General features: G+C 40.2%; 1 protein-coding gene across 2 annotated transcripts in view; it reads right to left on the minus strand.

Moving 5' to 3' along the window:
- Window positions 1–5,492, minus strand: part of jag2b (jagged canonical Notch ligand 2b) — a 49,797-nt gene extending 44,305 nt beyond the window's left edge. The window contains exons 1-2 of one of the 2 annotated variants that reach the window (XM_020639931.3): window positions 4,826–5,492; window positions 3,748–4,068 (exon numbers count right to left, since the gene is read on the minus strand). In XM_020639931.3, coding sequence (XP_020495587.3) covers window positions 3,748–4,068; window positions 4,826–4,894 — 390 coding nt within the window. In that variant the 5' untranslated portion in view covers window positions 4,895–5,492. The remainder of the gene's footprint in view (window positions 1–3,747; window positions 4,069–4,825) is intronic. The other variant, XM_065963822.1, reaches the window with a different exon arrangement.
- Window positions 5,493–19,163: the final 13,671 nt, after the last annotated feature.

Consider the following 19,163-nt stretch of genomic DNA (forward strand, 5'->3'; position numbering starts at 1 on the left):
TCTCAGGAGACAAACACTTGAGATAGAGGACCACAATCTGACATTTTTTGTAGGTTAGATAAGAAAAAAAAGGGGGAACCCATGGATATGTAAGATAAGAATCCCTGCATTTTTAAGTTTCATTTCCCAGATTGTCTCATACGCTGGGTTCAGGATGACAGAGGAGTTCAGCACTCGTTGCTTTCCAAGAGGCTCGAAGCTGGCAGCTCTCCAGACGACACGGCCAACAAGTACACTGCATCTTTGTTTCTTCAGTGAAGAAAAGCGACAACGCCACAGCAAGTGACCCCCGCAGGCTTGTTGTGACATCTGGCACTGGAATAGTGCACGGTTATCAGCCCGGGCCACTTCACAGAAACACAACACACCAGAATTAGCCCTCTTCACCTCGGCCTCGAGGTGTCAGTCAACGAGTCAAAGGAGAGGCTCCCAGTGGTTCATGAAGGGCGTGAGGGGTGTGAAATGTATAAACATGCAGCTTGAACATAAATCCAGTGTTTGCAGCAGATAATCAGTTAGCCTCGGTGCTAACCTTCCCACGTGATAACCTACACAAAAGCCTCCCTCATTAGATATATGGCCTTTACCGTGTGAAGTCACACCTTTGCCATTTTCCCCTGAAGCTTGAGAGGTGGCTGTTAATTCACTATAAGGTGGACCGCCTCCTCTATAAACAGCTGTTAAGAGTCCCTCCGATCATTAAAAACTCAGAGAGGAAACCTGCATCAAACATGTGAAGCCACCAACACAAAAGACTGCAGAAAAAATAAAAAAGCTATACGGAGATCAGTCCTCGCTCACAGATCTGCTCATTACTGAACCTACCAATTATGCAAATCAAGTTTTTTTTCCAATTATAAGAAAATGTTGTCAAAAAAGAAACTCAAGCACTTTTTTTTAAAAACAGGGCTGGATGCAGTTAATGATCTGCTCGTTATTATTCGAGGAGTCAGTTAATCATTTGGTAATTTGAAGACGCTTCACTTGTTTGTTCAAAGACTTAATGGAGGCTTTTTTTTAAAAAGGTGTTTTTCTTTTTTCAAATACCTGCAGACATTCAGTCAATTATCAAAGAAGACAAAGAGGCTGGTTCATTGGATTCTTTTTACCTACTTCTGCTTCCCCTGTCGTCTGATTCTCTGATCTAGAACTGCTCTACCACTTCTTTCAAAACCAGTTGTTTAACTGGTTATTTTATTGTTGGATCATGTGTAAGCTTGTTACGATACCAGAACTTTAAACTACGATAACATACTGGTAAAAAAAAAGAAGAAAAAAAGCAGTGATAGCAATACTGGTTTCAGTACAAGGCAACTTAAAAGAAGTTCCTGGCAGCCAAATTAAAGAAATGTCTTGTTTTTAATTACCGGATATGTCAAGAAAACTGTCTGAACTACACAAAGACTTTAGCAATAGTCGGGTACTCTTAAATCACCAGTGGTTTTCTGCAGTTTAGACATTTCAGTTGAAAAGAAAAAAGACTGAAGATCTGTTGTTTTTTAAAGCTTCCATATGTTTTAATACTACCATTCATTCAAATGATGTAGATTGTATAGTTATGAAACATGTGGTTTGAAAAACTACAGAATAATTGAAAATGTTGACAACCTTTATCCCTGCTCTTAATATGATGAGAAAAATGTGAAAACTACCAATTCCTTACACTAAAAACTTAAACGTTTTCCTGATTTGTCCGTCCAACGGTCCAAAACGCAGAAATATTCAGTTTATTCTCACCAATGTGACCATTAGGCAGCAAATAGTTACAAAGCTGGAGCAAAAACAAACAAATGTCATGAAATGAAATATCCTCTTATTGAAATTGTTGCAGTGTACTTTTTCTGTCCATTAATTTAGCTCTACTTCAAACACTTCATCTTTTATAAAACCATCCAGTTCTTTAGGCCCTCCACAGAAACTTCAGTAGCAACACAATAGAATATTACAATAGATTCACTCACTATAAGAATAAGAGCCAGAGCACACACCCCTCATACTTACATTGCTACAGGAGTGGTGCACGCACACCTTTTTTTTTTCCTTTTACATCATCTATCATTCATCTGTAGTCAGATGAGCATAATTGGCCTGAAGGAGCCACCTGGCACCCACAGCAGGAGAGAGGGAGCTGTGGGGGGAAGTCGAGAGAGGTGTTGACACCATGCAGCAGAACACTCACTGAACCGCTGCCCCGAGGCACCACTCACTTCAGCTGAACACATAATTCCAACTCACAGAGCAATGTCACTCATTCATCATCGTAATAGAGAATTAATTGGAGCATCCATCCAACGAGGATGTTACCCTAAAGAAAGTACACGCCAGTCTCCAAGAGCCCACCAGACTCGTTTGACATTTTAGCAGTCCAAAGCACACAGTAAAGGTTTGTGTGATGAAATTAAGTTTTTAAAATGGTCAAAACTTTGATAGTTTGTTACCACACGTCTTTAAAGATACAAACAACCTCTGTCATTTAATTATGCATAGTATTTAAAAGTACTGAAGCTGTCAAACAATCCAGAACTGCAGTCATATTTGAACCAAAAGTTGTTCAGAGCAGAAGAGAGCACAGTCCAAAAACAATGCAAATACATTGGCAACGTTTCGGTGATGGAATTTTGCCAATTTATTTGCGCAATTTAGACACGGCAATTTCTAATTTCTAAGAACTAGCCCAATACTGGGTGTGGAGGACTTCTTTTTTTAAATTGCCGTGGTATATGAACAGCAGTACAGAGCAAACCAATCCTAAAAGTCATGATAAACCAAATTCCTCTTTATTGATTCTTCTCTAATTCAATGCCGTGTCAATGTGAGCATATAAGAAGTAGCAGAGTTCCTCCAGCAGGGTCTCCATATCAAAGCATTTCCCCCCCCCCCCAGTCTAATTACCCTATCATGGCCTTGGCAGGTGCTAGCTGCCGGACTGGAACAAAGCCAACCCGTCATATATCATGGCAACTTTCAAAGATGACACTGAACCACTGTAGCTGCAATCGGATCCTCGAGAAGCACGCGAGACCGTTTAGTCGTGATGCTTGTGTCAATTCTCATAGAGACAGGACGCTGCTAAGAACCCCTTGTTTAAAAAAATAAATAAATAAATAAAAAAACATTCAGGTTTCCTGCTGCCTTAACCTGCGGGATGTGTTGCAAATTATGACACCAATGTTAACCACAATACGCTCCAGATCAGTTGGACACAATTCAACTATTTTAAACATGTTTTTCTTATTCTGTCAAGCAGTCGCTTCAAGCCAAAAACTTGATAGTTAAAGGACGTCTTCTTCTTTTCCGTCAGGCACGACAGGAACGTGAACCATCTTTTACGTTTTGCACGAGACATCTGATGACTGGGATGTGATGGTGCGCATTTTTCAGCTGTTTTAAAGACCAAACAGTTAATCAACTGAATATTAAGCAGGTCAGTTGATGATGTAAATAGTCTTTTTTTTTGCCTTGTTTTGCAGCCCCTGGTTTTAAAAAGACATGGGGTACTCTTGTGCTGTGAACTTTTTATCCCAACAGTACTACTGAGGTGATGGTGATGGTGATGTATGCAGAAATGGAAGAGTGGCTCCAACCTTTCATCAGTGGTTGTATGACATGCTCCAGAAGGTATTTGGACACACAAATCTAATAAATTAATATATTTTTTAAACAGGGTTCAGTGTCTTTCTCCTCCCAGTGGAGAGGGAATCATCTAATACTCCAGTCGACTTAATTAAGAAAGAAATCACAACTCACCGGCCATGCAAACTGGAAGGGGATCAATATCTTGCCGGCCTCGTCGATTTTATTCGGGTTATTGTTGGCGCCCTTAAAAGAAAACATATTTCCACCGAGAACGTGCGTAGATCCAGAGCCGAAGGTGCAGGCGCCGTTGGTGTTGACCTCCGTCTGGTACTCCTTCAGGCAGATCTTGAAGTAAGTGTCGCACTCGTCTCGAGTGCAGCGCAGGTCCAGGGAGCTCCTGGAGCCGTCGCAGCACTCTCCGTCCGCCAACTCGCCGTTCACATTCTCCACGGAGATCAGCTGGAGCTCGAAATAGCCGGTCGACTGGGACACCTTAGAAACAACATTTTAAAAAAAGACCAAACTTATATTTAGGCCTCGCTGTATTGACAGGGCTGCAGCGTGGTTCTGGTTCTGGGGGGGGGAAGGGGAGGGGAGGGGGGGCTGCTGCTGCTGCTGCTGCTCGGATTCATGCGTAAAAATGGACAAGTGGCCCAAACAAGTGCCTGACTCCTGCGTTCAAATCATCATAGAGCTGAAACACACTGGCTGGATGTAGGAACATATTCATGAATGGAGCACGTGAACAGCCTGCAGTTTACAGGCTGGGCTTCTTCTTTTTTTTTTTTTTTTTTTTTTTTTGTGGAGACAATCAGGTTACTCTCAATTTAACCGCTGCAGCAACCAAATTTGATGCAATGCAACTTCCAACTTCTTGGTTCAGGCCTCATTCTTCCCTCCAAAAAACAAAAAGATGACATTTAAAAAAAACACGTATCCAGCCCTCCAGCAACCCCCCCCCCCCCTGCATTGTAACCAAAATGGAGAGTAGCCTGTATCAATCCCACAGACTTCTATCTTGTCATGGTAACATGATCACATGCTCCACAACTGACGGCTACGTAATTCAATTATCGATTAAAAAAGGTGAACGCGAATATGCAAACACCGGAGAGCAAGAAGAAAAAAAAAAACACACAAGCTGCCCACGCCCACCAACTTTTGATATTTTGTAATTTTCCAAACATTTAAATAATTCTGTAGGAGGAAAAAAATTAATTAATTTGGATTGCAACAAGAGCCGTCCTACCTCCGTCCATAACGTCAACAGCAGGCACACTATTGGGAGGCAATTCCTAATCCTGGTGCGATTCCACATGCCTCCGATTAATTAGAGTGACATAGGAGGGGGGGAGAAGCGATAAGAAAAGACAAACAGCCGCGGACCCGGCGACTAGTTCCTCCTCTCCTGACATGCAAACGTAAAATCTTCACATGCGTGTTTTTCTCCACCGTGTACGTCCGGATTTCACCGAGGCATTACATGCGTGTGTGTGTGCGTGTGTGTGTGTGTCTGTGTGTGTGTAGGAGAGAGAGAGAGCAGGCGGCGGATTGCAGCGCAGTGATGGTCCATGTACAGGAGTGTCCCTCCGTCAAATCTCTCCACACAGCAACTGAGATGTTCCTGAGCCACAGCCTGAGGAGAGGATGTCTGCTTTGATTGGCAGCTCCGCAAACCACTTACAAATTGGCCTGCGGGCAGTCTCTGAGCCAACCGGATTAAGGGGCGGACAATAGTATAATAACCCCCACCAGCCCTCCTCCTCCTCCTCCTCCTCCTCCTGCTGCTGCTGCTGCTGGTGCTCCTTTTTCCTCCTCCCAAAAAAAACTTGTATTTTACACACTGAGCTTCATTTGGGCACACCGCAATCTTGTGAATAAAACGCTTCAATCAAACAATATCATAACGAGCTGGGTTATTATCTTACATTTGTTGTGAAGATAACCAAAAAAAAAAATGTTTTACTATGACACATCTTTTGTATTCAACCCTTGAGTCTCTAACTTATAACAAATGCTTTAAAAAAAAATGTCCACCAGTTCCTCAAATGTCAAAGTGGACTTAACTGCTTGTGACTGACGTGTGATTTGATTATCATAATGCGATTAAAGTTTACATTGAATTAACATTTCTGGTTCTGAGGGGTCTCTTAGTGTGTTTTATTATCAGATTTCAAATCTTAAATGAGTTTACCTTGTGTTTTCATTCTTAATATATTCATTTTAAATCAGGATTAAATTATTTACTTGGGGCTTATTTATGATGCTCCTCTTATGGGATGGATAAATATTAATTCATTTTGACTGCTTGGCTTTAAACATGTTTCAGTTCACATTTCATTTGTGGTATTAACGTCTCCTGAAAGTAGAGCTGCCACCAAAACGAATCACTTTTTTTCAGTAACGAGACTTAACAAGGAGCTCTCCTCATTCCTCACTCCCCACACAATGCAGCAGGTTAGAGCGCCCTCTACTGGCTGCACGTTCATCACCATTCAACCTGATTCTCTGAAACACATGCAGTAAGAGAAAACTAGATGTACAATTTGAGATGTGCTGTAAGTGCTTACATTTTTTTAAGGTACTGAATTATTTTCCAAAATAATATGACTCTGTGGCTTCTCTTCTCAGTCTGCTGTGTTCTTATAAAAGTTAGATGAAGTCAATAAAGCACCATGTTTCTTTAAAAGTAAGTACCTTGCTGCCATGTACCTGACCGTCCTCCTTACATACTGTACATACAAACACTGCTCGTACACACATTTTGGGTTTGGATATTTACATCACCTCATACCTGTATCCATTCAAAGAACAATAGATCATTGTTGGAATATTTAGCCGATTTCTAATTAAAGTTGAACCATTTTCTTCTCCGTTCATACTGCAGTGTTTTTGAAATGTCTTTATTCTGCTCCTTTCGAAAAAGAAACTAGTTTCCTTTCACTCACATATGTCTGAAGAGTCGCTGTGCACACAGTTTTTACAGCCCCCCGGCTGCAGGTCTGACACTTGTCCCAGTGTCTGATGAACTCTCACATAACAAAGCACTGGTTTCTTACCATATGAAAGAAAGAAGCTGCATAAAAATAAAAAAGACAGCTTTGACCTGCTTCCTTCTGCACTTTAATAAAAAATATCAGGATTGTGTAAGGTGTATATATGTATTTGTTCATATAAAAACGCTTTTATTATCGATATAAAACGAACATTTTGAACATTTTGCCACATTAAAGAATGTTTTTTATCATCTTTATAACTAGATTATTTTAGTGAATACATTCAGCTGCATCCTGGTCAGATTACAGTTTGTTTTAAAGCAGATAAAGAAAAATATATGATATTTTAGTACATGTCTTATTATTATAATCCTGGTAAATACACCTATCTGTATGCCTCATGTTGTACTAAAGAGAGTCCATTGAACAGAGCTGAGGCTATATATTGGAAATCTGGGAAGGCTGAGCTACAATGCTGAGCAGTTTACCGTGCAGGGTTTGATCCCCAGTTCCTCCTGTCCACAAGTACCCAGAGCTGCATGCTGAAATCTCCTCTGATAACCTATGGGATGAATGTCTAGTCTATGGGACACTATGACAGGCATTTCACATTAAAATGGTAAAGTATGGAAGCCCTAAGAGTACATGCAACAGATTTATTCACTAACCTTTTCCTGCGATGACAAGTCATTTCCAGATCTTATTTCATCTGCCCGACTTTTTCTTTTATCTCAATTTTCTCAAGATAACAGCCCTGGTTCTCCATGGTAATGATTTCGTTTGAGTTATTTTCTTACAATCTTGACTTATTTATCTCATTATCTCAAGACAACAACAATGCTGGTTTTCCTGTAGCCGGGCCAGAAGGTGACATGCCATGTTACCTTTGCTCACACTAACGAGGTAAGTTACGCCTATTTCTGTGGTTGCTTTGAGCTCTGCAGCTTTGTGGATACAAGATAAATAAGTCAAGATCTCCAGATAACCAGAAACTACTTGTTGCCACATGAAAACTGAGTAAATACAAAGTATGGATGTATGTCCTCTTGGGGTGTCCATACTAGGAATAGGAATGCATTACATTTCACTTATTCTGTATAAAACTGTGATAAAAATGCCCAGGTTTTATTAAAACTGGAGTTTTCTTTCATATCCTTGGGTATGCTTGGATGTAAAGTGACATGCATCATGCTACCATTGAAGTCCTCCAACCCCAATTCTGACTAGAGAGACAAGCCGCCAATCAAAGTCTACGTGACAGCATCCCCCTCACCCCTCCTCCCCCCATGTCTCTGTCTCCTTCTCATCAGGCGACTGCCAGCCCGTCAGATAGGCCTTAAAGGAGGCTGCAGATAGTCTGAGTCACTGCAGCCACTTTGACTGGAACATTTCACACGCTGTCACAAGTACATGTGAGTGCCTTAAGTTGGATCACACCTAGTGAAGGGCCTCAGGTGGTGAAGGGAAAGTGTCTTTATGTTTGAGTGTGTGCAGGTTGTGTGTGTCTAATGTGCTTCACCAGTTTTGGATTTTTAACTGTTGTAGTGGTGACAGAGTCAGTAGTTTGGGTCACCCAACAGTTGTGTCCACACTGATATATTAAAAAAAAAACCCATCTGGGCAGGTCTGAAGTTTTGTACATGTTCATGCTCTCCAGAGGATAAATCCTACAATCTCCGACAACCCCTTGAGTTTTCCCTTGAGTTGACATCAGCAGGTCATATTTGGAAAGAATATGTCTTTATATAAACAGGCAGATTGTCACAAATTACATATAAATTCTCGGTTCCCAAAGAAAGGGTTGACGTCTACTTGTCCAATTGTTGATCCTTTGAATTTTCCGCACCATGAGAATTTGGTTACAGACATTCACTTTCCCCTCAAGATCAACTGCAGCTTCTTCAGTTATCCAATAATATTTTTGATTTATGCTTCATATTTCTTTAAAGGGGTCATATTCTGCCCTTTTTGGGGTTCATATATTTAATCTATGTACCTACTAAAGTATGTTCACAATAGCTAAAGTTTGAAAAAAGTGTCTGTTTTCATGAACTGCTGCTCCATGCGCCGGCTCGCTTCTGACTCTCTCTGTAAGGCTCTGAAGTGCCCACGTTCAGAGTCCCCACGTGTGCCAAGTCTAATCTGATTGGTCGGCCTGTCGGCTCTGCCGTTATTGGTCAGTTGCTCAGCACGGTTCTCGGAAATGTCACGCCCCTTTACCATATTGGGAATGCAGCCACTGGCTCCGTCCGAGGGGAGCATAAACATTAGCACCTTAGCACTACTGTGCTACCGCAGGCTGCAGCATATCGTGGGCGTGCTACAGAAGTTAACGGGTGTGCAACATGAGCTGCTGGGCTTGCCACAACGAGCCAATGGGTTTAGATCAGTGATCTCACACTGACAAGACCTCACACTGGCAAATTTTTATAGAGGGGGGCTAGAACCGAGTGTTACATGCAGCCAATGCTGCAGCTAACAGGAGGACGTAGGAGAAGCCGCGTTTCCGCGGACTTTGAATTTTTGCACAGAGATGTGCCTAAACATGCACAGGACACTTGGAAAACACACTAAAGGGCATATAAAACCAGAAAAAGCAGAATATGACCCCTTTAAAATAACAGCAAAACTAATGGCATTTCCTCCAGCCTTAGTTATGTTTTGATAGGGCTAATACACTAAAAGGGCTCAACGTTAGCATGCTTACACACTAAACAAAGATGTTTCAAGTGATAATTGCCACCTGCAAACACAACCATGTCAGCTTATGTCCTTGTATGTTAGCATGCTGACATTAGCATTTAGCACTCAGTAGGCTACCGCCTCATTGAGATGTTAGTATGGTTGCTTTGTCTGGGATGAAAGCTGTGTGATAACCAACATTTTGTGCTTGAACATATTTTTCAAAGATTTGTAATTAAGAAGTGCTTTACAACAAACCCTGAATACATTAGTCTGTATGTCCATGATTATGTTTTAAAGTACCTGAACATTTTAGCAATGAAAGCGAAAAGGCCAATTGTTAACAAAAGATCTAAACCTGATTTCAGTTTAATGATGATAGCTATAAATAATATCCCATAATTTAGAAATACTGCTCTTAGTTTAAAATAGAGGTAAACAATACCTACACTTACTAAAGGGCCTCGGATGGTGTGTGCCTACCTTGTCTTTCTGTTTGCATACACCAACTACATGTGTGTAAGGCACAGAGAGAGAGAGAGAGAGAAAGAGAGAGAGAGAGGAGGTGTGTGTGTGTGTGTGTGCAGGAGCAGAGGGGATTATGAGTGGGAGCGCTGTGGGGGGTTTGCCAGCCTCCAGGGGGGAGGTGAAGTGGATTTCTTCTCTCATCCATTTTTCATGGCTCTTCTCCTTTCAGATCTCCAGTCTCTGTACATACGGCTGACGGGTCGATTCCCTTTTATCTTTAAGCATCTTTTGGGGACTCAGCGTGTGTCTGGTGGCATGGGGGGGGGGGGGGGGGCGGGTGCTTGACTGTGGCAACATGGGTCAAGGTTGAGACGTGCTGTTTTTCATCAAGCTCTAATGACTATCTCACCACACTGGGTGCTTAGATGGTGCTCATTTTTCTGATGTCTTCAGGGTTTTAATTGTGGTATAGCTTCAACATGCTTCTCTAATGATTAAGAAAACTGAATCCTGAATATTTATTGTATATGATGTGGATCAGTGTGCTTCCTTCTGCTCAGAAGGATCAATGGCTGTGCCGTAACTTCCTCTCAAAGGAATATTATGGAAGCTAATCCACATGGACCATACATACATAAACAGTATTGTTTAATAGCAGCTTATTTCCCTTGTGGATTAATTCAAACACATATGTCTTTTAAAACAGGCACTGAATTATTAATGAGCCCTGTTTTTGACCTCTAGGGTTCATCACCATTGACAGAACTTGTTTCCTGTCCCCGACCCTTCCCATTGACCTACATGAATAATTACAATCATTTTCATAGATTAGAGGAAGTGAATCAGCATAAAAGATTCAACCGAAACATTTGCATGACAACAATCCACTTAGTGACAACTTCTGTGTATTTTTTGTTGTCTTCAGCTTTCCGTATTGTCATAGCAGAAAAACTGATGGCCATCAAACAAAGGATGTCAGGACAGAGATGGGGAATCCAGTTTCAGACTTGACTTGGAGACAAAAATGTGTTTTGAGACGTGCCCCTCAAAAATATAAGACTTGACTCGAATCAGACTGCAAATTTGTGACACATGCAGACTGTTTTTATTCTGTTTATTTGGGATATTAACACTGAAAGATGAATATCATTCCCTCCAACCATGCATGGCCATCCGCATCTTGCGCACAACGGGCTCCACAGATGACACCACAGTGGGCACATCATCTCCAGCTGCTACAGTGCCATTTGAATTTGTAATACATTTAAAAGTAGATTATATCATTATTTGGGACCCAGTGTTATTATAAAATACTGTTGTACTCTTTCCTTACAGTCTGAGTCCTTAGAGTCTTGACTTGAACTTGCTGCTTCCCTTAAAGATAGAGACTTGGACTTACATCTCAAAGACTTGAGATGTAAATCAAGTGACTTGAACTTGAAAAAAGGGACTTGTGACCACACATCATGGTGATCTGTTTTCAGTACTTTTAACAAATTGAGATATTAGACATCAATAGTGGAGAAAAAAGCATACCTTTCCTCACACTTGAATCTGCCTTTCATATCTTTTATCCCTCACTGTTCCTGTGAGAAAAAACGTTTTGTAGCAACAAATGATTTAGTTGTTTATCAGTTGTAGAAAGAATGGGGAAACTACAGTTTGCACTGTACCAAGGCTAGCAAAGGAATGAAGCTTTTCCAGTCGAATGATTTCCAAAAACCATAATGCTGTAAGGCAGTTTTGAAAATGTTGGCGAGTAAGCTTTGGAAATTATTTAAACATGTGTCTGCTGCAAGTTGTAAGCTAGTAGGCATACCGTTACTAAAGCGTTACACTTTGTCAGCAAATAAGAGACATTTCATGCAGAAGCCAAATAATAACATTTTGGAACAAAAACATTTCAATACAAAAGTGAGAAGCTAACGAGCTTTTTTTTCTGCTAGCTGCTTGCTAAACTCAAGGACAAGTAATAGTCTTAAGAACTCGAAAACAGCTTATTATATATACTGACATTGGCTGGCTTAACTCTTAGACAAACTAGAACGCTGGCTTAATCTGTATTGTTTCATATCTTGGTGAACTAATATTCTTGCTCTAGCGAACTTGGTAACCTAGCTAGCTAAAGTTTATAGTGACTTAAGTAAAAACCGTCAGCTTACCTGATGGATGGCAGTTCTCTTGAGAACATTATGTTGGCAAATATGTAGTTTATGAAAGAAATCAAACTACCTGATGGACGTTATACCCAGTTCAACAGTATTTTCAATAAAAGATAGCCTCGCTACACCAGGGCTGACTTAAAATTAACAACCATGGTGTTTTCATTGTAATGGTAGTAATCTGTGACACAGTTGACCTTGATATCCTGTGATGATTGAAACAGGACAGCATGGCTTATTTTGTGTTTTTTATAACAATGTAGGTGAAATAGCTGAAGGGAAAGAGACCACACTGATTTATTAGGACATCAGCTAGCTAATATTGCAGCTAACAATACCATTTGCTAGGAATTTACTCCTTTCATGCTAGCTAGCAAGTGGTTGAACTTTAGCTGACAGTAGCTGGGGAATATTTTTTATTTTACCCTAAAATAAGGCCAGTTGCCCCATTATATATTTTATCATATTGTCTTCCAGATGCTGATTATAAGGCTAACAGTGAAATTGTAATTGAGTTATCAAATGACCTAAATAACCAAACTCATAAAACAGGACTTCAATATGCAGTATCTAAGGATGCAGTTTAGTTTCATTTTGTCAAACCTTTACACCCTTCCCATAAGCAACACTGGGTCAAGAATGTGATAGATTGAATTCTTTTTTAATTGCATATCAGTCATTACAATTGTATCTGCTTATATGGACTTAGCCTACACAAGTTTTGGATTTAAGGTCCTCTTCCTTTTTGAACCGTAAAACCATTTCTGGAAGGCTGTAGTGTTTTTCCCATGGTTGACTGAGCTATCAAGTGTGTGGACAGAGCATTTCCGCTGCGATAAGATGAGACATGCAGTCACCACTGACACCAAAGTGTACCTCTCTCATACCCTTATGTTCTGCTCTGATGATAGTACTGTATGCATTTGTGTTTTCCCATGCCGAGAGCTCAGATTACATACAGTAAATGCCAGTCTGTGTGATATGTTACTGTTCAGAGATGAGGGGTAGTGAAAGACATTTCCAAACTAACTGGAAATGCATAGTTGGGTTTCAATTACATTGGGTAAACAGGGAAACAGTTTACCACAACACACACACGCACATATTTTTGAGAATGATTTACAATGGAAAAACCACAGTTACAATGTTAACCAGTTGGGCAAGTTTGTGACACTTTATACTTTATGTCTTGCTTTTCCTGTTCATGCTTTTGAACTGATTTTGCAGTGACAGTCCTTATTTGACCTTCTGGGTATTTGACACTTGACAGCAAAATGAATGGCTGCTCCTACGGGACAATCTTTCATTTTGTGTGTTTCCTATAATAGCCTGGAAAGTACTCTATTACTATTCTGCTGCTAAAACGCAGCAACATCTCCAACACAAAGGAGGAGGAAAACGCTGGAAGGGTTGCATCCTTAAGTCCTAAACCTAACTTATTGTTTCTTCTGCTTCCTTGACTCTACTATCAACAATCTGTTAGAGTAGAGATCTATCGCAGAGACTCACTTAATCCTGCCTGTCTCACAATATATCACTGATTAAACGACATGATTGCAGAGGATATATGGTGCATTTTCAGTTTTCTTTCCTGTCAGAGTTAACATGGCAGACAAACTTTCCCATTTGACTCCTTCCACATGTTGGGATACCTAACCCTAAACCCTCAAATCCATCCCCGCATGCACAGACCAGGACCTTGTAAATATACATCACTGATAAGGCCCGGCAGATGCTGCACAACGTTGTAAAAAAAGGAGCAGCAAAACCTTTATGGCCAGCTTGATGTTAGGCCTTTTAAACAAAAACAGGTTTCAGATATCCACCTGGAGGACTATTTATCAGTTTGAACCAAAGCTCTCCCTGAAAACATGATGCCATGGTAATCCAAGGTTATGACCTATTGGCTCAAGAGTTAGAGGGCAGAAGAGCATCACAGCTTCTAGCTGTTTCAAGCATTTTTTTTATGAATTGGTAGATAAAAAAAGACTATTTGATTTGATTAGGATATCCCATGGGGTTTTGAATATTTAAGGCAGTGGTTCCCACACTCGGGGTCTTAATCTCTCTAAATGTAGCATCATGAATCTGAATCCAAGACAACGAACACAAAACAATAAAAAAGACCACTTCTGAAACATTTTGATAATTTATGAAAGACTAAACTTTTACTCTTTGTTTAACTTTATATAAGCGACTTATGTTATAGCAATCTCTGACCAAGCCAAGGAGTTACAAAGAGACATGTTCCAGAAATGCTCAAAAACATTAAATATTGCTATGTCCCAATGGACAAAGCCCCCCTACAGCCCCAGTAACTATTGTTTCAAGCTGCCATATTTACGCCCCTGTGACATTTCACCTTCATTCTGAATGTAGCGGAGGCGTACCGTCTTCAGAGGTAGTAACAGAGGCGAGACGGTTTCAGAGGAGCATGTGTGACTGTTGGTCTATGTGGAGCTCCCGCTGTGCCGTGCTTCTGCCACTCTGAAACGTAATGTGAATTCACAGACTGGGACACCAATATTAGGCCATCCCTGAATCAAAATGTACAACAACGTGATGACAGCTAAACTTAGTTACGGCACTTAGTCGGCAGACTAAAGCCTGATTTATACTTCAGCGTTGAATCTTTGCCATAGCATAAATTAAATGTAAATAGACGTCTTGGCCTTGAGTCATTCATCGAGATCCCCTGGCTACACCTGAAGCCCCAAATATATGGCAATGACTTCCAGACACTGTATCATTGTACTTTGATAGCAGATAGCTATTAGATAGATTTATATGACTCTATCCTAGTTAACATGTCGCCATGGTTTGACTCGCCTATCATGGGTAGCCACGCCTTAAAGCACAACCTTTTTAATGGTAGTTTCATTCAAAATTGGGCCATCATTTACTAAAGAACATAATGGTGTACTGACAAAGACTTGAAATTGGCATTGAGACCATTCAGGTATGAAGAAACGATTTACGGTAAAAGACAGTAAAATAACTGAGAGGTGTGGTCATTTTCTCGTCTGTTCCCATACAATCCAACATCCTTCTCTACCAGTAGAGGCCCCCCTTTATGGCCTTAAGAAAGGTTACAATTTTAATGCACTTCTACAATGGCACCACTACTGACAACAACGGCCTGGATCCACTTTTTTGAATAAAAACAAAAAAAAAAGCTAAACATGAACTGTTTTTATAGACAGGCTGAGAAAGTTAAAAACCACACCTTCCCTTATGTGCATCATCTCATCTGCATACAGATGGAGAGTGTGTCACAAAAAGGTGCTGCGGTTCTTGCACATCAGTGTCTCCTCTAACTGCTCTGGTGGATCTTGTCTTTCCTTCAAAGGGCAGGTTTAAGCTGCTCCCACCTGTGAATGGACTGCATTCAGAAAGAGGGGTGGTAATCCATCTGCCGTGGTAACACACACACACACACACATCCAGATGGTCTCTGGAGAGCACAGAGAGAGAGTCCCATGTGTCCAGTTACAACATGAAAGCAACAGGGATGCAATTTAAGTACCCATCCCTCCACCCATCCCCAGCACCCTTTTAAAGATGGATGGGCGGTGACCAGGGGAAGATACTGTACACAGAGAGACACTCTTGCATAAGCCAAGCACCCCCGCTGAATCACCTTAGATAAAATCACTTTCACACTACAACAGCTCTTTTTTTTCTGTTTTTTTTTCTTGCATTTGTTGGAAACTGGCAAGATGAACATCAAGATCAAATCTACAGATTTTATAAAGGATTCTGTGCCTAAATGTGTCGACCCGTTTCCTGATTCACATATAGATTTATCTAATTATGATGTTTGTTCAAGAGAGATGATGAATATCTGCATAAAGGGCTGCTGACAGATTTATGTTAGCATCAGGTAAGTGCTATGGATTTTGAAATAAAACAATGAAATAATAAATAATCGTACTCAGTGAGTAAAAAAACTAAAGGACAAATATTTGACATTTTGGGCATCAAACCCATTTTATTTGAACTTAATGCAGTTTAATCCAACACAGTCAGTGCACATGCAAAGTATCATATTTAAATATATACTGTATGTTTGTACCAAGTGTCATGTTTTAAAAGTTTAATAATCCAACATTTAGGTAATAAATTAACAAAAGTGAAACATTACTGAAAACACTGGCCACAATGAGTATACACTTTGAGTAAAGCATAAAATACATGATAAATTCATCAAACTGCAACGCTCATGTTTCTTCTATTTTTTTTTTCTGAAAATATAAATTTAAAAAAAGAAAAATCATCAGTGTAAGACATCAAAAATGAAAATAAAATGAGATCACAACTGGACACATTTCTTTGTCATTACCATGACAGAAATCATAATACTTATTTTCACTTAAAGGTATTATGTGTAGGATTTTCACTAAATATTACACTAACTAATAGAATAGCGCATGTGCTACACGTTATAGTCACATTGAGCAGCAAATCTAATCACCGCCCCGTTACTTCTGAATATTCAGCTACCGGTCTGTGCATAAAGAAGCAAAATTGACCGACTATACAGATCAAAAGTGCCTTCTCCAGGACGCACAAGCAAATAACCAATATTAAAAATGAAGACTAAGTAGATCACCAAAGGTCATTTTTTGAACCATCACATCCATGGTTTAAGATAAATTCAACAGGAAAAAACACCTTGGTTAATTTAAAGAGAATACTACACATAGCACCTTTAAAAACACGTCTGTGATTCACTGTTGATCAGCTCGTGATCATTGAGAAATACAGGAAGTTAAAATTCTGCACAAACCCTGAACAGAAAAACAAAAAAACAATCACAGTTGAAGAAGCAACTACAGCTTAGCCATGTGTGTGTGTGTGTGTGTGTGTGTGTGTGGGTGGGGGACGTCTATAAAAGTCTGATACTGATGATTTTAGCGCTCCGTCACAGAGAACCACTGAGGTTTGACATTTCTGACACGTTGCTGAGAATTTGATATGTCTGTGTCTCAGAAGCACGCAAACGGACACAAAATATTCTCCTGATGTGCCTGAGTGATGGAGGTAGAAATGTCCAGTGCTGGGCTGATTGTTAATTTCCAGCATAATCAAGAATGAATTTTTTAAAAAACAATTCATTTACCTCAGATACTAGTCTTATATTTAAATAGGATATGGCTTACTGGTGGCGCAGTCTGCAACTTCCTATATGACTGTCAAAAGTGTGTTCACTTTGGGGAATTAAAGGAACAGTGCAACATTTTGGGGTATGCATTCATTCCCTTTTAGTTTTCTTATTTAGATTAGATGATTGATGCCACTCTTATTGCTGTACACAGAATATAAAGATACATCTGGATGTGGTTAGCGTAGCTTAGCACAAAGACTGGAAACAGGGGAAGATGGCTAGCCAGATAAAAAAAGATAAAGAAGATATGCCTGAACGCTTACTCACATCATGTGTGGTCAAACATTTTAAAAACTCCCACGGTGATACCAATCTTCTTCAACGTTAGCCGAAGCTAACAGCCTAGCGCTTCAGTTCAATGACTTGTTAATACATTGGTGCATTTTTATTGTTTAATCTGAGCACAAACCACAGTTCTGGTCAAGACATGGTTTTGTATGAACTTCCACATTTTAAGGTTTCAGTTTTTTGTATGAAATAAACATCTTTGTTAATCACAAAGAAAAAAACAAGTAGTGTTGTAATCAAGAGCGCACTAACCGAAACCAGAGTGCTCCGAGACCCAGACAAGGCCAAGACATTTAGGAACCGAAACCGAGTCGAGACCAAGACCAAGGCAGGGCGAGACCGAGAAGGGTGACGGCTATAACCGGGGGATAAAAAAATAAATAAATTATGAATGAATTTAACAAAACAAAAGTCATTTCTTCTTTTGGAAAGGTGGCATTTTCCTTCTGATCACAGGTCTTGACCGGTCTAGAATTAAAATCTGGAGTCCGTCCAGTTTGAGATTAGACCTAGTAAAAAAAAATTTGATTCTGAGACGAGACCTTCAAAAAGTGGTCTTGAGAACGGTTGTGAGACCGATTTCAAGTAGAACACTAGGCTGAAGGGACATTTTTGTTACCTTAGACAGAGCCAGGCAAGCACCCACCCCCCCCCCCCCCCCCCCCCCTTTTCTTTTTCAGTCTTTATGCTAAGCTAAGGTAGCCAACCGCTATAGTTGTACCCTTAAATTTACAAAATAAACACAAGAGTGGCATCATTTGTTTCCCTAAACTCTCAAAAAGATCAAATGAATGCGTTTTCCCCGTAATGTTGACCTGTGTTCTATAAGTTCTACTTCACTCTACTTTTTTGACTCCACATGCAAAAAAAAAAAAAAAAAAAAGGCCTTACATGAATGTTTATTTCCGCCACACTTGAACGCTTATATAGAGGAGCAGGCTGAACCAGCTGAACCTGAAGTGCTGTCACACTTGTTGTGTTGTTTTTTTGGCAGCTGAAATCTCAACACGGTCCCTCCTACTCGCAGCTTCTTTCTAGGTTTATAAGTGTCGCTCTAATTTTCACTGAGTCAATCCTAAGGGCTACAGTATGCCCACTTTGTTAAATGTATGCACTCAGCTTTCAGATAGCAGCTGGTGTTGAAGACATTTACCTGCTGGCTGATAACACCAACAGTTACAAGCCTATACAAAAAAAAAAGGGGGGGGTTGTTTTCATGACAAATATCCAGAAAAGAAAAGTTATTTTAGCCTGTATGTCCACATTTGACAGGCACATACAGTTAGCAGACTGGCCTTTAAAATGGCTTCGTTTGTCACAATGGATCGTCTACAAGCCAAATCAGAAGAATTTCACATCATTACAGCAAAGTGAGGAGTGTTAGAAATACACAGAGCGATGTTGGTTTCTTTAATCTTTGCTTTAAAAATGTGACATGAGGATAAATATCTGAGTGATGAAGACAATGAAAAACTGTGAGCACCATTGGGAATCTTTCAATCTCGACTCAGACCTGGTTCAACTGAGGACCAAAAGAAAGATCGTCACGAGAGGAGAGCGGTGGAGAAGACAAGGGGGGGGGGGGGGGGGAATGTGGTCGTTTATCTGATATCAATAAGGTGCGAAAAGAATTGACTATTAAAAAAAACTTTAAAAAGTGATGTGTGTCCTTTTTATGATTTACTCTCTCTGCCACATGAAACTAACAAAACGTAGAAATCATCCAGCGGTCATTTCATGGTTTTCCAAAAGTGCAATCGACATTTTCCCCAAAGTGTCCTGCGTCCAACTTGTCAGAGAAGTCATTTGTATGCATTTGAAGAT

This window comes from Labrus bergylta, chromosome 15, assembly GCF_963930695.1.
Source record: "Labrus bergylta chromosome 15, fLabBer1.1, whole genome shotgun sequence".
Taxonomy (NCBI): domain Eukaryota; kingdom Metazoa; phylum Chordata; class Actinopteri; order Labriformes; family Labridae; genus Labrus; species Labrus bergylta.